This window comes from Capsicum annuum, chromosome 1, assembly GCF_002878395.1.
Source record: "Capsicum annuum cultivar UCD-10X-F1 chromosome 1, UCD10Xv1.1, whole genome shotgun sequence".
NCBI lineage: Eukaryota > Viridiplantae > Streptophyta > Magnoliopsida > Solanales > Solanaceae > Capsicum > Capsicum annuum.
This window is the reverse complement of record NC_061111.1, coordinates 199,716,323-199,738,626: the sequence shown is the minus strand read 5'-3', so window position 1 is coordinate 199,738,626 and position 22,304 is coordinate 199,716,323. Positions and strand designations below refer to the sequence as shown.

The 22,304-nt window shown below is 37.0% G+C and overlaps 1 protein-coding gene across 5 annotated transcripts; it reads right to left on the bottom strand.

Annotated features, from left to right (window-relative positions):
• Positions 1–1,508: 1,508 nt before the first annotated feature.
• LOC107843980 lies at positions 1,509–22,128 on the bottom strand. 5 transcript variants are annotated; one of them, XR_007047621.1, is made up of 6 exons: positions 21,886–22,109; positions 21,128–21,266; positions 20,916–21,038; positions 20,742–20,832; positions 2,942–3,200; positions 1,509–1,811 (listed from the first exon to the last, which is right to left on the bottom strand). XR_007047621.1 is itself a non-coding variant. In XM_016688435.2 (5 exons), exons 1-5 carry the CDS (start codon positions 21,966–21,968, stop codon positions 3,031–3,033), a joined length of 606 nt encoding a protein of 201 aa, XP_016543921.2. In that variant the 5' UTR covers positions 21,969–22,128; the 3' UTR covers positions 2,775–3,030. The 5 variants fall into 5 exon arrangements, 4 of the variants coding, with proteins under 4 accessions (XP_016543921.2, XP_016543929.2, XP_016543954.2 ...); XM_016688435.2 differs by lacking the exon at positions 1,509–1,811 and having other exon boundaries at positions 2,775–3,200; positions 21,886–22,128; XM_016688443.2 differs by lacking the exons at positions 1,509–1,811; positions 21,886–22,109 and adding an exon at positions 21,366–21,813 and having other exon boundaries at positions 2,775–3,200.
• Between the last annotated feature and the right edge of the window lie 176 nt (positions 22,129–22,304).

Sequence of the window (22,304 nt, the reverse complement as noted above, 5' to 3'; positions counted from 1 at the left end):
GCTACACGCACCGCTGATGTGGAAAGTGACGAATAAAATGCTGACATATGTCATTTTTGTCCAAATAATTTATAAATAATTAATTTTAAATAAAAAATACTCAAATAATTTATAAATAATTAATTTAAATAAAAAATATCCCCTCCCCCTAACCTACCCACCCCACCAACCTTCTTCAAACACCCCGCCCACCCGCCCGCCACCCCCACCCCACCAATTTTCTTCTTAAAACACCCTACCCACCCTGCTAATCTTTTTTTTTCAAATACCCCACCCATCCCTCCACTCTTCTTCCCCTCTTTATCTTCTTCAAAGACCCCGCACCCTCTCCCCACGCCCACACCCCAGTCATCTTTAATTTTCTTCATCGATTTTACTTCGATTTTTAATTTTTCTTCACTGATTTTACTTGATTTTTAGATTTTCTTCATGAATTTAGCTTCATTTTTTTTTTTTCAGATTTACTTCATCTATTTTGCTTCAATTTTTATTTTTTTAAATTGATTTTGTTTGATTTTAATTTTTCTTCATGGATTTAGCTTTATTTTTTAATTTCTTTCATCAATTTTGCTTCGATTTTCAAATTTTCTTCACTGATTTTTCTTGATTTTTATACTTCGATTTTAATTTTTTTTTTATTGATTTTGTTTGATTTCAATTTTTCTTCACTGATTTAACTTTATTTTTCTATTTTTCTTCATCGATTTTGTTTGATTTTTAGTTTTTCTTCGTTGATGTTGCTTATTTTTTATTTTTTCTTCATCAATTTTGCCCTTAATGATTAAAAAAAAGGTGCTTATTATTTAATCTTCACGAACCTTTAAATGCATATATAAATTTCTCTCAAGAATTCTTACCATTAAATAAATTAAGATTGACAAAAATAACGGATAAAAATGTGAAAGAAGTATAAATTAATGGGCGTTGAGTTAATATATTGTTTTTGGCAAGACGAACTCCTAAATATGTATATAATTTTTAAATCTCTCCCAATAATTTTTACATTAAATAAGCTTAAAATTGACAAAAATGATGAATAAAAATAAGGAAAAAAGTATAAATTAATGAAAATAAGTTAATATATTGTTGGTGGGCCAAATTGGGCGGCACATCAACCAAAAACAGGCTTCCACGCGCCTATGCGGAGTGTTCCGCAAGCGTTTTGCCAACCAGGCAAAAAGTGCCAAAATGGCACACTTTAAGGCGACTTGATGTGCCAAAATGAACCAATATTCACTTGAGGTGCCTAAATAAAAGATGATATGTACTTAAGGGCCTGACAATGGATTTTGCCTTTATTTTACTTTTCTATCATCAGTTTGTTCACTTTCGTCAATAAGAATAATCATGCAAATATTTTCCTCCAAGAATTTTTCTTCTCATTTTATCCTCTCCGAACCGTATGTTACATAATGGAGCAACTTTAGATGAAATCGTCTAAAGTTGTGTATAATTTTCTCCTGCCTCAGCTTCGAAGATGAAAGAGTTTGAGTCAACGAGCAACTTTGTTTAGGTACAAAATAGAAGGCCTTCATCTTTATTCATATATCAGAAAGCAGCAACATACAAAGTACAAACTTACTTTTGACATGATGTTATGCCAAGATCAGTAAGAACAAGACATACATATATTTTAACCTCCCCCCTCATTAGGATAATACTCACAATGTCTAAGACAAGGAAACACAAATTGCACTTGATGACACTCCAAATTATTAGGCTCCAGTATTCTCATGGGTCTTGTTCTGCATAAATTGTCCACCCTCTTTAGCTCTTTCCTCATATCCCAAGCTTTTCTTGCAGTCCTCATCCTAGCAAAATCAAGTTGGTCTTCACCAAACATGTGTTGCCCACACGCTTTCTTATACAACCAGAACATTGCAGCTAAACCCCTTGTGCCACCCCCAACCGAAAACAAGAAACCAGCAGCGCTAAAGACAAGAATTAACGCAGCTGGAACAAGAATTAGACTGAACACGAGAAGGAATGAGGCTGCAAGGATCAGAAATATAACTGTCCCTGCAAAGGTAAGACTGAACAAGCCTAACAAAACAGCACCAAGTGTTGTTGCTGCCGTGAACCTCAAGGCTTCGTAATTTGAAGGAGATCTACAGAGTTCTTTCAGCTGATCAAACATGGCTAGTCTAGAGTTTCTAAAAAGAGGGTGTGATACCATTCAGAAGGAACTGAGAATGAATGCAAAGGACTAGGAGAGTCTTGCATGATACAGTAGTTTTTGTGATAAAGTGAGACCCAAAGGACACATGAAAATACAGTTGGCATCATCTTCTTGAGTGGTGTGAGACATAAAGGGGGTCTACAAAAGTGTGCAGGGGCGACAGGAAGCTTGGCATGAGTCTTTGGTTTTATGAGCATTCAGGTCTCAGGATCAAACATTTGGTAAAGGGCAGAAGGAAAAGATGGGGAAAGTGAAGGTAACATATAATGCTTCTCCAGTTCTTCTATAACAAAAAATAGAAGTTCAAAAAAATTAAAAAATACAAGCAGGCAGTAGAACCAAAAAGGGAAACAAGGAGGAAAAACTTCAAAATTCTTCAGAAGGAATTCATATTATTGTTTAAAATCGAGAAAAAGATCCCGATTCTACCTCAAGAAGGATAGCAATAAGTGAAGTAAGTAAGGTGTATCACATGTATCTTGATGCTTCTCCTGGTTCTGAAAATAGGGTTAATTCCTTTCCACTAATAACAGGGGGCACATTTATGAATAGAACCTACTAAATGTTAATTCATTTGCACAAGAACACATGAAAATTTTGCAAGCAAATACTTTATTCAATCAAGAAAAATGATAGAGCAAACTAACTCCATGTCTACAGCCAAGATAAGGTAAAAGAGTAAATAAAGTGAGGGAGGGTGTGAGAGTTGCATTGAGTAATAATGCATATCTTAATCATTTGCAATTAACAAAACTATCTTACACCGGTTAGAAAGTCTTCTAACACTTGAGCTTTATGATCTGCTACACTTTGCCGAATGTACTACACCGGTGAAAAGTACCAGAACGTGATCAAGATTCCTTAGAAATACCATGATTAGCAGTATTTAATCCTTGATTCCTTGGTAGAAGATATAACGGAAGAAATGATGGGATAACAAGTGCCAATGCCAAGCAAACTACCACCAACACTACGACATACCATGCTTGGTGAGGGATGCCAAATAGTAACTCATCACATACTGCAATGGCAATGCACATAATATTAGCAAGACACTGAAGGAATCACAATTGAAAACACTTACAAATACACATCAGCCAAACAGCTTCAGTATGACAAGACTCTTGGATGGCAAGCATATCATGAAACAGGGTCCATAATCATCAAAAAAAGCTGTCCACTGACCATATTCTACATGATAATAGTCATTAAATGTTCTAAACATCAAAGGGAAAAGGAACAGGAAATCCACAAGCTGTCCACAGCTTCACAAGTCAAAATTTATAATTGTAGGTAAGACCACATTGAAGATGGACAAATATAGATAAGCAGATTGAGCTGAGAAGTCTTCAATTGACTAATGCTCCACAATAATTATTACAATATTTCAACATCAAAGAAAAGAGACGTGTTTAACGAGATACTAGCAATCAAAGCTACTTTCAGTCAATGGGTTGCAACAAACCAATGGACCTAATTCCTCTGCAGATATTTTAGCTGCAAACCACTTTTTAGCCTACATTTGCAATCTCTATCATCACAATCAAGAACATAATTGATGAGCCGAATTGTTATAAACATTCAACACATTTCTCTTTATTTGAATTGAATGCCTTGAGTGATATTTTATTTCTTTGAATTGCCTATTTGTGTTTGTTTTGGTGGTTAAAAAAAGTGTTTGTTTTGGTGGTAGGTGTAATTGGTACAAAGAATGATTTTCTGCTGTTACGTGTCAAAAGCGCACGCAGTGAAGCTCAAGATCTCACATCCAGAGCGAAGAAACTACAGATTAAAGCCATAAGGACAAGAGGGGGAGAAAAAGGGGACATCCAGAGGGAGAAAAGTGAAGCAGCACAGTGCATAATCTCATCGTGATGGTTTAGTGCAAGGCATTGCAAAATTAGCCTAGAAAATGGGACACAACTAAATAAAAAGAAAATTAAACTACACAAATGCAACGCATTCAAACATAAAGATTAATGAAGTCATACTCATGTGCATACAAAGTCGCACAATGAAAAATGAATTCTTTGATGCAGTGCGCTTGATATGTTGAGTGGGAACATCCCATCAGGCGCTATTCCATCTTTTCTTTTTTGGACATAAGCTATACGTAATTGGGGCTCATTTTCAGGGCACTCATTCAGAAGTCTTGCGAACTTTTGGATAGGACACCAGAGACTTTATTCATGTTTTATCTTTCTTCTTTTCTTCTCTTTTGTATTAGCTCACTGATTAAAACTATTGTAGTTTCATGTCCATGCATAACTAAACTGACATTCTAAGATCGTGGTGAAATTTTACATAGATATTATGCCAAGCGTTCTTATTCTTTTGAGAAATTACGCCTAGTATTCTTATTTATTTTATTAAATTGTTATGCTTTTATACAGTTATTTATTCTCTTTTGTCTGACCTTTTAGCCAACAGTTAGGCACCATCTAGGATGAACTTGAGAGAGCATATCTAGGACTGCTTTGGATTAAATGGTGTAAGTTCACGAAGGTTACACGTGTCATCCCCTTTAGGGTGGTGCTTTATAGGACACAAGGGCATCAACCATAGACACTGTCTTTAAGAGGACAGCACTAACAACAAATACAGTTGGTACAAGGATACATTTTTTCTGAGAAAAGGCGCAAACTGATACATTACTTGTCAGAAAACAATCAAACATTATGAATGTATTTTATTTCATAAGAGGAATCAGAAATTTACTACCGTAAGAAAACTAGTGCCCACAATCATAAAATTTATTTTATATCCTTTTCATCTAAATCAAAAATTAAAGCGGTTTTACTTGATTGACATCATTTTGTTTTGGACAAAAGGGACAAAATCGCCTAGTATATTGCTTCCATTGAGTTTTAAACTTGCGACCTCATGATTTTCAACCCACTTCATTGACCAGTGCGCTACACTCTTGGGTACTTGATTGACATCTTTTTTACTTCATATATTTCACTTAAATATAAGTTTTACAGTTCATTTGTCCAAATAAATAGTGTTAGCGCTTGTAGTCCCTTTTAGTGCATTTTGTATAAAATATTTTTATTCATTAGCATTGCTCATGCGTTAAGCACCATTATGGGCTTAAAGCCCCAACAGACTTTTGGCGTTTTCCATTGCTTTTTTCTTTGGACTACTTTGTTTACTAGTTACTTAATCAAAAACTTATTTCAACTTGAAGTGCAAGAGAGAAGATAAACCGCACTTCAGTTAATTCTTCTCATTCACATTAGTTTTCATTTTATAATTTTGAAATTCAAACCAAGCAAATATTTTATTATGCTTGAATAGGCAAAATATGAGTACTTCCTCTCTACCACTACAAGATAGGGAGGGTAAGGTTTGCGTACACTCACCCTCTCCTAACCCCACTTGTGGGATTACACAATTGCATTGTTGATTGTTGTTGGATAGGCTAATATTAATAATCAACTGAGATACAGTTCGAAAGATATAACTACTTAAAGTAAGCTTTGATAAAATGTTAATATCTATAATCAAAATAGGAGAGACCATGGTTGATATACAAAGAACAAGCCTCAATTCCTATTGTGATCAGGAGAGGGTTGGTCCACATGCCCTCATCTCGTTTAGAATTTTTGCTATCTTATTGACGGAGAAATATTGGTCAATCCACTGGCTAACTCACCTTCCAATCTTGTCTCCTTAAACTGCCAGACATGTAATGGAAGTGGCTCATTCTTTTCCTTGGTTAATCTTGGACGAATAGATCACAATCCGAATATTGGTGTGAATCTGCTAACAAGACTAAAGCTTAAAGCAACTTGGCTAGACAACATTATGTGGTTAACAAACATCACTTGTATTAAGTTTTTCCTGTTGTTTCTACTCCAGATAGGAAATATCTACATTGCCAGGATACCATTATTAGAAAACTGCTAGGAGGCATCTTAAGGTAGTATACGTGACAGGTGCAACTTGTTATAATAGGGGATTTGATGTGATCAACTCTATAACCATCCATCCGAATTTTATCTTGAAATTCTCCCTTCTTAAGGAGGCATCACAAAATACCTGCTAAAATTGAACTTTCCCAAGACCAGAGTTTGTTGCTAATCAATGGCTGCAAAGCCCACTGGTGACAGCATCCCAAAGAGTTCTGCAACTCACGGTTCATAAAGTCTCGTCGCCATAATAACTCTAGTTTCGTTTAATAGAGGAATAATAAAAGAATCATCAGAGTCCACACAATGGCAAGAGGGTTCACATGTTCTATGTTCTTTTGACAATCTTATGCAAGCATTAGATCTAATAGGATCTGTGTGAAACCTTCTTTATCAGTTACTCGTTCATTAAATCAATCATTCAGATGATGCAATTGATAGCACAAAAACTCAGGTCTCCTGATAAGCACAAAAAACTCCTAAAGACTCAAGGAGCTCACAAAGTTTTAGAGATCTAAAGGACATGACACTTAGAGCGATATGGGTGATTCATACAGCCGAATCCAACTCGCTTGGGGTTGCGCATTGTTGTTGTGACGTGGTACATCCGTATAGCTTGACTGACAGCATACATAAATTTCAATAATGCATACTTTGACATTTTTTCTGTTTCACCTAAATGTGCTTCCTAGATCAAAGTGTTATGTCAATTGAAAAGGTTTAAACTCGCTTATTATTCACTGAGGGTTTTTCCTCAAAATATACAAGATGCTATACAAAGTATAGTTGAACACCAACTATCTAAGAGATAAAATATACAATTCTAATCAAATATAAATACATAATATGTGACTATTATAGTGTCCTAACATGCCCCCGCTAGCTGAGCAGTGGCTGGGCAACTGCAAGCTTGGAACGCGGGAGATGAAACCGACGGGAAGGAAGACTCTTGGTAAAGATGTCTGTTAACTGATCCAAGGAAGGAACTGATGTAGCGAACGTTCAAGTCCTTTGAGGCCAATTTCTTTCGAACAAAATGAAAATCTAACTCAATATGTTTGGTTCGTGGATGAAAAATAGGAATGGCAGTGAGATAGGTAGCGGACAGATTATCACACCATAGTATGGGAGCTTGGGGAAGAGAGACACGCAACTCTTGAAGAAGATGTTTCATCTAGGTAACTTCGGCAGTAGCCACAGCTAAGGCCCTATATTCAGCCTCGGTACTAGATCGTGCAACCACTCGCTGCTTCTTTGAGCTCCATGACACTAAATTGGGTCCAAGAAATAGACAATAACCATTGGTAGACCGCCGATCATCTGGGCTACCAGCCCAGTCCGCATCTGTGAAGGCCTGAAGTGATAAGGAGCTAGCGGAACACAAATGCAAGCCGAGGTTTATGGTTGCCTTTAAATAGCGTAACAAGCATTTCATAGCATTGAAATAAGACTCCATAGTGTTGACACCCAATTTTGGCTTACTCTATTTTCTTTAATTATTTTTTTGGTGCTCCTCGACCTTAAATAATTTTTCAAAATAAATTGATATTTTTTTGAATTTTGAAAAGAACCAAAAAAAAAAAGAATATTTATTTTCCTATTACTTTAATTAAATATGAATAATTATCTCAACATCAAAATTTCAAAAGAAAAGAAATTTCAAATACTAATTCGTGGGGAGAATAATTTCCTAAGATTTCATATTTCAAAGGAGTTGTCGGTTAATTTTACTTATTTTTTTATATAAATAAGGCCAATACTTTACATTACATTTTTAACGCTTATTCGAGTTAATTCCTAAATCTCAAAGGCTAAGAAACACAAGGTATACATACACTCATGCTACCATGTATGAGGTATATTTTATAACTATTATTATTTTTTTAGTAAACATTATTATTTCCACCACAATCGTTATTGCTGTTATTATTATTACTATTGTTTAAACAACTCATGTTATTACACTTATTATTTTTACATAATTTCAATTTGCTCACAATCCTCGACATATTTTCCACATACTCTTAAATATATATTTCCTGAATAAATTCTCATGCCATAAAATATTTTGTTTACTCTACAATAATTTTAGTTATACACTTAACTTCACATATTTTAAATTTTCTTATAAAATTATAAGACTTTGCACTTTTCTAATATGTGTGTAAATTATATCATCACCCTTTTTTCATATTTTCAACACAGGTATATTTCTGCAATAATTATACTATTTCCGTGTACATGGTAGCATCACGTTTAAGTTTTCTTATCACCATTTTAGTAAATAACAAGATAAAATTCTTTTTCAAATCTTTCCTAAATTAAGTGTAAGGACTATCTTCGGATAGACTCTGAGGGGTGCCTAACACCTTCCCCTCAAATAACCAATATCCTTACTCAGAATCTCAAAATGTTTTCAATAGTAAAAAATGGTTTTTCCTAAAAAGTTAGGTGGCGACTCTAAAAGAAAATGAATTTTCAAAACCCGAGAGTCACGGCGTAGCCACCACATGTTGTGTGCTGTTTCGATCGATTCGAAATAGGGCGCGACAGAATGGTAACTCTGTTGGAGATTTAATGAACTTAGATTTTAAACTTAACATGCTTAGTTTAGGATTTTTTAAGTTTTATTATGTTATTTGCTTTACGTATCTTTATATCACGCTTTGTGTGAAAGGACGCAAGCCAAATCCAAACTTGCGTTTCTTATTTGTTTGTACAACACTACTTGTTACTGCTTTATCACTTGCACTTTTCCTATCGAGTCTTGATCGTACACAATTCACACACTAAACACGCGAGTGTACTGCACTCCTCCAAACCTTCTTTGGATTTCTTAGTTTTAGAGTCGGTGCAAGTAGGTTAGTATAACGTCTCGCAGCTGTTCAGTCTCTCTTAAACATTTAGGAAAAAATCCTACTCTAATAACAGGTCATATTGCATACACCTCAGGCGGAACAATCCAAGGTATCATTTCTGCCGTTAGGAAACCACCCTTCGTGTCAACGAATTCTTCATGAACCCAACGACGCTATATGTGTGAAAAATGACTAATTGATCCAAATGTTAAGACCGTAATGAATTCAGGACATTAAACTTACCCTGCCTTTTCTTTGCACAGATAGAAATTAACCAGACCCTAGCTAACATCCGCATGCTGATTGAGGTTCCACGGGTCCTGAGACACTGGTGGGGGAACATCCGAGTAGCTCACGGGAAGTGTTGGTACACTTGGAGTTTTTGATTGATCTAATGGAGCTAAGGACGGACGAGCTGCTTATCCGAATGCTGGTCGAATTTTGGGACCCGACTACAGTCACTTTCAGGTTTACAGATTTCAAGATTACACCTACCTTCGAGGAGATCAGTCAGATGGCTAACTTGCTGTTGACGGGGCGGGTACCTTTAGCCCACGCACTACATCAGGAAGCGTTTTTCTTCACGCAATAGGATTGAGAGGGAGGGGCATAGGCTTGAGGATGGATGAAGCAAGCTAGGTAAGCCTGAGTTATATTTTCGAGAGGTTTGGCCAACGGGAAAGTTATGACCGATTTCAGAGGGAATTTTTCTATTCTAGGATCGACTGGGAGAGACATAAAGCCATTGTTTTCATAGTGGCATTCCTTGGTATTATGGTGTTCCCAATAAGAGGGAACCGAATCAACATTCACTTACTTCCTATGGTCATATTCATGTGAAGGGGATCAGTCCCAGTCACGATAATTTTAGCAAAAGTCTTTTGGTCCCTGTCTGCATGCTCCAGGGGACAAGATTTTTTCAAGGGTTGCAATCTAATACTAAGTATGGACATTAGAACACTTTTATTGCAGAGATGGCGTCAGGGAGACGGGGTTCAACCAAATTCGCAGCCACGCAATCAAGATGTCTATGTGGGACATGCCAAATGATGAGGAGCAGTGGTGTGCCTTCTTAGCCTACCTCACCAGCAACTTCATCCAGTGGAGGCTACCATGGGTCAGTGGTCCAGTGATGTTGAGAAGACATTACTCTTACTTCCTCAAGTTAATTGGGTTGGAGAGGATCCAGCCATATGCGCCATTGAGAGTTCTACGACAGTTCGGCATGATTCAGAATGTGCCTTTGTGGTCGAACATGGCGTTAGCAAAAGGAGACTACGAGGAAAGAAATACCATTGAGAGGCTCGACAATTTGATCAATGGATGGGGACAAATCTTCAGTTTGGGCATGAGGGACAATCCATACTGCACCCCTGAATACTACACATGGTACAAGTCGGGAGGAATTTTGGCTCGACCGAGCTATGAGTCACTCCAAGAGCTTGTAGACACTTATAGAGCAGATCAGATCTGGGACCAGCTGCTGCACCTTAGACCCGTTACCACCGCCATGTACAAACAGGTGATCCCAGGATCAGTGGATCATCTCATCCATGCAGTAGACGACGGATCCGAGGAGGAAATGGAAGAAGACCCCAAAGAGGACCCGGAGAAAGATCCGAAAGAGGATTCGATGGAGGAACAAAAAGGATAGCTGATAGAAGAGATGGAAGAGGACCCGGAAGAAGAAAAATATGGACCAATAGGATTCAGTGGCGAGGAAGACGAAGATAAACTCACGGGTGCATGATGTCCCTGATCTTGTCCCAAAGCTTGACTTAATGTCGTCTTCCAATTCCTGTTTTCCTGCGCTCAAAGAAAAATTCTTAGTTGGGAAAGGGTGTTGATTTTGTGTCGCTTTGGGAATCCTGGCTTTGTCTGCGGAATACTCCAACACTCCCTCGGCTGCTCGATCATTCCTAAATCTGGAGTCTCGATAGGTGGAAAATAAGAAAGTATTTTGAAATATACATATATGGACATATATATATATATATGTTTTCACAAAGGTATAATGTATATATTAAGTATGTATAGTAATCCTTTATCCTTTTTAGATTATGTCATGTTCCGAAATTCGTTAAGCCTCCACTCCCATGCCCCGGGTGGTACTCTGGGAACCCATCTGACTGCTGCCCCTAGTCTTCCTCACCACCGAACCCTATTGGTCCATATTCTTCTTCTTCGGGGTCCTCTTCCATCTCTTCTATCAACTCTCCTTCCTGTTCCTCCATTGGATCCTCTTTCGGATCTTCCTCCGGGTCCTCTTCGAGTTCTTTTTCCATTTCCTTCTCGGATCCGTCATCTACTGCATAGATGAGATGATCCACTGATCCTGGGATCACCTGTTCGTACATGGCGGTGATAATGGGTCTAAGGTGCAGCACCTGGTCCCGGATCTGATATGCTCTATAAGTGTCTACAAGCCCTTGGAGTGACTCATAGCTCAATCGGGCCAAAATTCCTCCCGACATGTAGTATGTGAAGTACTCAGGGGTGCAGTATGGATTGCTGCTCAAGCCCAAACTGAAGATTTGTCCCCATTCATTGATCAAATTGCCGAGCCTCTCAATGGGAATTTTTCCCTCAGTCTCCTTTTGCTAGCGCCATGTTCAACCACAGAGGCACATTCTGAATCATGCCGAACTATCGTAGAACTCTCAACGGCGCATATGGCTGGATCCCCTCCGACCCAATTAACTTGAGGAAGTAAGAGTAATGCCTTCTCAGCATCACTGGACCACTGACCGATTGTAGCCTCCACTTGATGAGGTTGTTGGTGAGGTGGGTTAAGAAGGCACACCACTACTCATCATTTGGCATGTCCCACATAGACATCCAGATTGCGTGGCTGCGAATCTGGTTGAACCCTGTCTCCCCTTCTCTGCGATAAAAGTGTTCTAATGCCCATACTTGGAGCATTAGATTGCAACCCTTGAAAAAATCGTGTCCCTTGGAGTATGCAGATAGGGACCGAAAGACTTTTGCTAAAATTATCAGTACGATCGTGACTAGGACTGATTCCCTGCACATGAATATGACCATAGAAAGTAAGTGAATGTTGATTCGGTTCTCTCTCATTGGGAACACCATAATACCAAGGAATACCACTATGAAAACAATGGCTCTGTCTCTCTCCCAGTCGATCCTGGAAAAGAAGAATTCCCTCTAAAACCGGTCATAACTTTCCCTTCGGCAGAACCTCTCGAAAAGATAACACAGGCTTACCCAGCCTGGCTCATCCATCCTCAAGCCCGTTCCCCTCTCAATCCTATTGCGCGAAGAAAAGTGCTTCCTGGCGTAGTGCATGGGCCAAAGGTACCCGCCCCATCAACAGCAAGTTAGCCATCTGACTGATCTCCTCGAAGGTAGGTGTAATCTTGAAATCTGTAAACCTGAAAGTGACTGTAGTCAGGTCCCTTTATTCGACCAACAATCCGATAAGCAGCTCGTCCGTCCTTAGCTCCATTAGATCAGTCAAGGACCCCAAATATGTCAATACTTCCTCCTCGTGAGCTACTCAAATGTTCCCCCACCAGTGTCTCAAGACCCGTGAAACCTCGGTCAGCATGCGGATGATAGCTAAGTTCTGGTTAATTTCCATCTGTGCAGAGAAAAGGCTGGGTAAGTTTAATATCCTGAATTTATTACGGTCTTAACATTTGGATCAATTAATCATTCTCACACATAGCGTCGTTGGGTTCATGAAGAACCCATTGACACGAAGGGTGGTTCTCTAACTGCGGAAACAATACCTTGAACCGTTCCACCTAAGGTGTATGCAATATGACCTAGCACTAGAGTAGGATTTTTCCCTAAATGTTTAAGAGTGGGACTGAACAGCTGTGAGACGGTACACCAACCTAATTGCACAAACTCTGAAACTAAGGAATCCAAAGAAGGTTCGGAGGAGTGTAGTACACTTCTCGCGTGTTTAGTGTGTGAATTGTGTACGACCAAGACTCGATGGGAAAAGTGCAAGTGATAAAGCAATAACAAGTAGTGTTGTACAAACAAATAAGGAACGCAAGTTCGGATTTGTCTTATGTCCTTTCACACAGAGCATGATATAAAGATACGTAAAGCAAATAACATAATAAAGCATTGCAAATCCTAAACTAAGCATGTTAAGTTTAAAACCTAAGTTCATTAAATTCCCAATGGAATCGCCATTCTATTGCACCCTATTTCGAACCAGTCAAGACAACACACAACATGTGGTGGCTACGTCGTGACTCTCGGAGTTTGAAAATTCATTTTTTTAGAATCGCCACCTAACTTTTTTAGGAAAAAACCCATTTTTTATATAAAACTCTGTTTTGACTTATTATTCTGAGCAAGGGTTTTGATTACTCAAGGGGAAGGTGTTAGGCACCCCTCAGAGCCTATCCGAAAATAATCTTTACACTTAGTTTAGGAAAGATTTGAAAAAGAATTTTATCTTGTTATTTGTTAAAATGGTGATAAGAAAACTTTCATTATTATTTTCTATTTGTTATTTTATATAAAAGAAATAAAACTTAAACGGGATGCTACCATGTACATAGAAATATTATAATTATTGCAGAAATATAATTGTGTTGTAAATATCAAAAACGGTGATGATATAATTTACACATATATTAGAAAAGTGCAAAGTCTTATAATTTTATAAGGAAATTTAAAATATGTGAAGTTAAGTGTATAACTAAAATTATTATAGAGTAAACAAAATATTTTATGGCATGAGAATTTATTCAGGAAATATATATTTAAGAGTATGTGAAAAATATGCCGAGGATTGTAAGCAAATTGAAATTATGTAAAAATAATAATTCTAATAACATCTGAAAGAGTTGTTTAAACCATAGTAATAATAATAATAATACCAATAACGACTGTGGTGGAAAGAACAATGTTCACTTAAATAATAACATTAGTTATAAAATATACCTCGTACATGGTAACATGAGTAAATGTATACCTTATGTTTCTTAGCCTTTGAGATCTAGGAAAAAACCCGAATAAATGTTAAAAATGTAATGTAAAGCATTGGCCCTATTTATAAAAAAAAAAAATAAGTTAAAATTAGCGGATAACTCCTTTGAAATCTGAAATCTTAGGAAAATTATTCTCCCGGTGAATTAGTATTTGAAATTTCATTTTTTTGAAATTTTGATGTTGAAATAATTATTTATATTTAATTAAAGTATTTTAAAATATGATAGAAAAATAAATACTCTCTTTTTTTATTCTTTTCAAAATTCAAAACAATACGAATTTATTTTGAAAAATTACTTAAGGCCGAGGAGCACCGAAAAAATAATTAAAGAAAACAGAGCGAGCCAAAATTGGATGTCAACACATAGGTTTATGCATGAATTGACATAATTTGTTGACAGTAAATGACACATCTGGACGCATGATGGTTATATGTTGAAGAGCTCCTATCAAGCTGCGATACAATGATGGATCCGAAAATGGTGAACACCCATATTAAGACAATTGAAGTCTTATGGCCATAGGTGTACCAATTGGCTTCGCACCATCCATATTGGCACGAGCAAGGAGTTCTTCTATGTATTATGATTGACCCTTAAAGGGTCAATCCAGTGGGCTGATAATGGACCTCAACACCAAGAAAGTAGTGCTTACCGAGATCTTTTACAGCAAAGGCATTAGACAATTGAAGAACAAGGCTTGCAATGAACTAATTAGAGCTTCTTGTAACAATAAGATCATCTACATACACCAAGATAATAGTAATATAGCCGTCACAATTGCGTATAAACAGAGACGTATCAGATTTAGAGGTACAAAATTGAGTTAAGGCAATCTCGAGCTGAGCTTCTCAAACCATGCCCGAGGTGCCTGTTTAAGGCCATAAAGAGCTTTGTGAAGCTTGCACACATAGTTGGGATATTTTAGATCAGTAAATCCGGGGGGTTGAGACATGTATACCTCTTCATGTAATTGCACGTGAAGAAATACATCTTTGACATTGAGCTGTCGTAAAGACCACCCTTTGGACAGAGTTAGAGACAAAACCACTCGGATAGTTGTAGACTTTAGCACGGGACTGAATGTTTCATGATAGTCCATTCCAGCCTCTTGTCTAAATCCCTTGGCCACTAAACGAGGCTTGTAATGCTCAACGAAGCCACTAGGATTGAGTTTTAACTTAAAAATCCATTTGCATCCCACAACATTCTTTGCCGTGAAGGATGGAACAAGGGACCAAGTACCGTTTTACAAAAGGACGTTGTACTCTTCTTGCATAGCCATTTTGGATCTTTGTTGGCTTGGGTAAAACTCGTAGGTTCAGGTGGAAGGGTAGATGGAGGCAAAGGATATTTTGTGGCAATGTGAGCTTAGGGATATTGTGATTTAGTCTGGCAATGTGAGCTTAGGGATATTGTGATTTAGTCTTACTCCTGGTGACCATAGGATGAGGTACAAAGGATGTGGTCCGAGCCGGTGGTTGAGAATTATGAGCAACAATAGGAGTATCAATAGTTACTGGAAGATCAACAGTAAGATTAATAGCAGGAATGGAAAACGAAGACAAATCGGATGGGACCGAATAACACACTGGTGAGCTTGACGATGGACTTGGCGAAGAAGGATTTGACGAGTTTAACGATGGAATTGGCGAGGCAGCAGCTGCTATGGAATTATTATTGGCAGCAGTGATATGTGAAGAGGAATTACAAGGAGCAATGACGGGAAACAAGGTCATGATAGTAGGGTTGGAGGTCGGTGCTATGTTTGAAGTCGAAGATAAACTAGCAAAAGGAAATTGTAACTCGTCAAAAACCACATGCCGAGAGATATATATTCGGCCACTAGGGACTAGGGACATGTAAACACTGATATCCTTTATGATTTCCACTATACCCCAAGAAAATACATTTTAAGGATCAAAAGGCCAATTTGTGAGAATTATAGGAACGAAGGAATGGGAAACACTCACAACCAAAAGTTTCCATGAAATAGTAATCAAGAATTTGTTTGAACAACTTCTTATAAGGTGAAATGTTATTGAGCGAGGGTGTTGGGATACGATTTATAGTATAAACCGCAGTAGCAAAAGCATGATCCTAAAAGGTGAGAGGAAGGGATGCATGTGCGAGAAGTGTTAAACCCATTTCAACATATGACGATGTTTTCTTTCGACAGTACCATTTTGTTCATGGGTATGGGGACAAGATGAGTGATAACGATCTCCTCTCGAGCAAAAAACCTGGATAATTTCCTATATTCGCCACCCTAATCAGATTGTACCACTTTTATATGACGCTCAAAGAACTTCTCGACTTGAGTTTTAAACCATAAAAATATTGTATGAACTTTATTTTTGGAACTCACAGGAAATAGCCATGTAAATTTGCTAAATTCATCAATAAAAGAAACATAATAACGGAATTTATTACTAGCCAATTATGGAGCAGGACCCCATACATCACTGTGGATCAAATCAAGAGGAAAACTAGCACTAGAACTAGAATTAGAAAATGACAATTTATGACTTTTGCCATATTGGCAAGAAGAACAAACATTAGACTGAGTACTCGATTTGACTGGTAAAGAAAGACTCTTAATAATAGTATTGACTGCTCGTAGAGACGAGTGACCTAAACAACTATGGCATAAATCAAAAGATCACTTGGAGACATGGAAAGCTTGTGATTTATTTGAGGATGAAGGTTGGCGGAGTAACTAGGTTGCAAGGAGACGATAAAGGCCATGCTCAAGAGTCCCGTGCGGTAGTACTTTACTTGTTGCCCGATCATTCACAAGACAAAAACGAGGGTGCAACTCAAATATAACATCATTATCAGAAGTGCCATGCTCAAGAGTCCCGTGCGGTAGTACTTTACTTGTTGCCCGATCATTCACAAGACAAAAACGAGGGTGCAACTCAAATATAACATCATTATCAGAAGTGAACTTTGCTAGACTAAGCAAATTCTTGGTACTTTTAGGCACCAATAATACATTAGATAAATGTAAAGGTCGACTAACTGTAGGTAAGATAGCATTACCAAAGTGAGAAATTGTCAAACCTGTGCCATTGTCAATATGAATTTGATCGCTTCCCAGATACTCTCCTCGTACTGCCATGTTCTGTATATCGTTAGTTAAATGATGAGTAGCCCCAGAATCCGGATACCAATTCGAGTCTCCAACCGTAGAAGGTTGTGCAATGAGAGCCGCCATGCGCGATTTGAAAGAAGCTTGATAGGCATGATCAAAACGATGGTAGCAAACCAGGGCGGAGTGACCAAACTTATGGCAAACTTGACATTGATTTTGGTTGGATGAGTTGATGTTGCGACCTCGACCTCGACCTCGTCCTCGTCTAGATCTGCCACCATAAGCCTGATTGTTATTGACATTAGTAAGCTTCTTAAAGAAATTATCATTCTTGGTATTGTTGGACTGCCTAGTAGACAAGTTGGCTTGGCTCAATCCTTGTTCTATACGTGTCATCTGCTCCAAACGATACTCCTGACTTAAAAGCAAGCCACGAAGATCGGCTAATGAAATTAACTCAGCCCTAGTAGTGACCGAGACAACCACAACATTATATTCTTGTCCAAGTCCTCCAAGAATATATAAGACAAGATCATCATCAGAGACAGGGTGTGCCGCAACCGCGAGATTATCGACATGTCTGAATCTTTTGAAGATATTCTACCATGGATGAGTTGCCTTTCTTTGTGGTTTGTAATGGCAACCTTAGTGGCAATATCCTAGCCTTGGATTGCGATGCAAACATCGTCTCAAGTGCCTGCTACAACCGACTACTTGGGCTAAAATCCCTTCGGTGAGCGTTGAGAGAATCCAACTCAATAAAAGTTAGTCTTGTTTGATCCATAAATTGTACGCTGGGTTGATAACCACGTCAGTTGAGGTAGTTGAGGTTGTTTCAGAAGAGCTATTTGGAGCTAACTTTGGAGGGCACTTGTGCGTACCATCCACATATCCCTCGAGTTCGTTACCCCTTAGAACTAGGAGAATTTGTGATTTCCACACAATATAGTTATGACGGTCTAATTTGAGAAGATGGGACTGATTAACATTGGTAGCGAGCGACGCAAAATTCTGGGAAGGGGTTTGCGAGGTGATACTGGTAACCGAGGGAAGTGCCATTGTGGGACGTGAGTCTTCGCAATGATCAAATACCATGAAAAGGTTTAAACTCGCTTATTATTCACAGAGGGTTTCCTCAATATATACAAGATGCTATACAAAGTATAGTTGAACACCAACTCACTAAGAGATAAACTATACAATTATAATCAAATATAAATACATAGTATGTGACTATTATGGAATCCTAACATCAATAATCCTTCAATTTTGTGACTCTCAATTTGCTACAGCAAGTTCCTCAAAACACAAATCACACACGTATCTGATGCCAGACATGTAATAAGGAAAGAAATTTAAAAAAAAAAAAAAAACTTTACGATTTGACCAACCATAAATACGGGAGATTGAGAGTACTAAAAATATTTTGCAAATTTTGGCTCATCAAAGGCATTCCAGCTTCATGGACTAAAAATATCAAAATTATTCCATATAGTATTAAAATTATTTTCAGAAATATGCATATACAAAAATCAATATCGTGCCAAGTATGTGTACTGTTTATTGGTTATGATTTTGACCCTACCGTAATAACTAAAAACAGTTGGACAAAAGGAATTGCAATTGATATCTTACAAGTAGTAATTAAACTTTCAGATTCCATTTATAGCACCTCCAGATATGATCAGGAGATTATTACTCCACTAAAGTTGTACTAATAATAACATGCAGTAGTATTATGAAAACAATACTTGAGACAAATTAATTTTTATGAATTAGTATAATTGTACCTAGTATTGGATGACCAGCACCATTTAGATATATAGACTTTATTATAAAAGAAAAAATAAGAGAGATTCCCAAACTTATTGGACTAATAATTAACCCAGACATAGAGGGACTTCATTACTTCATGTGATGATCTAAGTTTGTAAAGAAAAAGGATGTTGGGTCTCACCAATATTATGATCGTTAATTAGATCAGCAAGTGTAATTGTCTAAAAACAGATATATAAATGTCAAACAATGTGAAATGATCAAACACCCTTTACGTGCTAAGGATGTGAAAAGTGAACAACATAATATGAGTTGTGAGCATCCCATATTTTAAACCAAGAATGAGGAAGAAACTGATTCTACTACTGTGTAATTAGATACAGACCTCATAACTTAATCAGAGAAGTTAAGAAATTTGACACATGAATACGTCAAAAGAATTTGACGTGTAATATATATATAAATAATCTAACCTTGTATATCTGCTGTAATTTTCCTGTGGAGAGCTTTGAATGAGTACCCTTAACGTCCCTTAGTTTCATCCTTAGTGAACAATTAGCTTATGACGTAAGAATTACCACGATACCACATAGTGAGACAAAATCATCAACTAATGTAGGACACTCTATCAGCATTAATGCATATTCCCTCCGTCTATCTTTACTTGTATATCACAGTCATTTTTCAACATTTAGACTCCTTATAATATCATTCATGTCATGTAGATCTGGTAAAAATCCTTCAATTATCCAACGCCCACCAAAACAACATCTAGCAGTCAAACCCCTTTTTTTTTAATAACCATTGTGTCCGAGCTAACTTGTGCGCACATCGACTAATTATATGCTATTTCTAGGTCAACAAAATATCAGGTAAAGATCATTCTTACTCTCCTTTGAACTCTTAAATCAATATTTCAGAAAAAAGAATTACTGGCTTTCCAAGTGACTTGTTAAAGATGCAGTTATGTAGAACAAAGCTAATTCTACATAGAACAAATGAGATACACACAATTAATAAGAATCAAATGAGATACAAATAATAAGATTGAACGATGGGGTTTATACAATTCAGAGCAAATAAGTAGAAGAAACCACAAAAATGCAGTTAGAATTAGGGAAATAAAATAGGAAATAGAAGAGATGAAACATGAAATCGATCCAACCAAGCACGTGAAATGCGATATATAATTGTCGTATTCGAAAGTAGTTTATCTCGATATTTAGTTGGGTCCTAATGCAATGTCCAGGGATGTAACCAAAATACGAGTAAGGGGGCTGATGCGAACCCTCTTCGACAGAAAATTACAATAATATACTCAAGGTTAAAATTATATTTTCCGTATACATAATAGATATTAAATCTCATAACCTCTTCGCGTACTTTTTCTTTTACATATTCTGAACCCCTCAGTGCAACTGAAATGAATCTTGGACTAAGGACAATTATGAAAATACAACAAAAAATAAAGGGCATTATAGGAATCCAAAGATGAGACATGCGAGTTCCACGATTGAAACTATCTTTCTTTCACTAGGGAATTTCATCAAACATATTAACCGCATTAATCTTCTTGGCTTGTTATTATTACTATTTGTTCCAGCAAGAATTTTCTGAGGCCAGATTTCACGGAGAACACATGAAGAAACAGGAAAAGCAAATATTTCTAAACACAAACACACAAAATGAAGGACAATTAAAGAATAAATGTCAATATAATTTCAGAGGCAAAATAAAAATCGTAGCAACTACTTTACACATGATTCCATGATCAACAAAAATCCTAAAAATCTGAACAACTCAACTTCTAAAAAACAGCAACAAAGCTAACAGAACATGGCTAAAAAGCTGGATAATGTCCAGCAACTTCTCTAACATTTACTGCATTAACTGAGGCAATTAATCAACAAACGCTCTAAATTAAGGAGAAAATTTTACCTATATTATATATGATGTGTCTCCTATCCTTTACCCCAGGTATTGAAACAATTCCCTCAGGCTCCACATTTACCAGAACAAACGTTCCACCCTGTGACAATATTCCATTATCGAGGTAAAAATGAGCAAAAGAATAGACAATAATCACTATATATCATGTAGACAGAAGCAAACCTTGCCACCAAGCAATTGAAGATTGTTCCCCTGAAAAATAATCTTTTCAGTATTCAGTAACTTCCTACCAACATTTAGCCCTGAACTTCCTTTACTTAGTTGTAGAGTAAAAGTAGCTGGTATCTGTTATATGTTCAACAGCAAAGGTTTAAGCTTTAAAAAACAATAGGACATAGAAAACTAATAGTAATCAAGAATTCAAATATACATACAGAAGCAGGATATGAGATCTTCACTTCATACCACTTATTGGAATTCAACCCTTGAAGTTCATATAGTCTCGATCCGGATTGTAATGGAAGAGTTTCCTTCATTAGTTCCAGTCCAACTCGCAAAACTTTTACATCCATCCTATAGCATTATGAATTTTAACTTTATAACATATTTACTCTATGCAATTATTTATAGAACAATTGTAGGTAACTTACAAAATGAATACAAATTCTATACCCTGCAACTGAAATCTTTATATGCATAGCCTACACGTACCCATCCATCATAAGCGTGGATTTGTAACAAGGAAAGTATGCTAAACCATTCCAACCAATTAAATTACATTGACAGTGTCGAATTAATGTATTAAAGTTGAATCCAACAATATATGGCAAAACTCACATAGGGTCTATAACAACAAACCCAGTTTAATCCCATAGGTGGGGTGTGGGAATGGGAGACTGTACATAGACCTTACCCCTGCCTTGAGAAGGTAGAGAGACTGTTTCCAGCAACACGCAAGAAACAACAAGAAACTAAGATATTAAGGTTAAGGAATAGAAGGTAGATGAAAAATTAGGCAGCAGTAAAAGGCAGAATCTTCCACTTCCACACCCTAATGTTAAAAGGGTCATATAAAAGTTGAGCATATTCTGTTCAGTCAACTACTTCCTCGAGCCCACAACGCCCGAAACTTAAAAGGAGAAAAAGTTGAGGTAAATTAGAGAAGATTGGATAGTGATGTTATGAGACTTACGTGTTGGCATTAGTGAATGAGATTGACGTCAGAACAAATATGAGAATGGAGACACAACTAAATAGTGAAGTTGAAAACCTCATAGTCCTCCCTTTGATCTGAAGCAGATTTTAACAAATGATTCAGATTAGATTTCCCAAAATCTCTGACACTGAAAACATACATTCATAGCAGTCGCACCTCAGCTTTACTTTACTTTTTTCATCGCTAAAAGGGGAACTCTGATACGAAAATATAGCCCGCATTTGTAAGGGGTGCGCGGATTTAATAGGTATAATAGATTTAACAGGTTTGTAGTTAATTTATTTATTTTTGTGCGTGGATATTTTATTTCAATATCTTTTAATAATTTACTTTTTTCGTAAGATATATTCATTAATTATTTTATCCTGTAGTAATTACAGAGTTACAAATTCTTG

Bases quoted from the DNA above. Each gene is read 5' to 3' on its own strand.
- LOC107843980 (XM_016688435.2), bottom strand. From the start codon at position 21,968: ATGAGGTTTTCAACTTCACTATTTAGTTGTGTCTCCATTCTCATATTT. The intron at 21,039-21,127 runs GTATGTATATTT...AACATATAACAG, and splicing joins AGATCTCATATCCTGCTTCT to ATACCAGCTACTTTTACTCT. The intron at 20,833-20,915 runs GTTTGCTTCTGT...ATATTGTCACAG, and splicing joins TTCAATTGCTTGGTGGCAAG to GGTGGAACGTTTGTTCTGGT.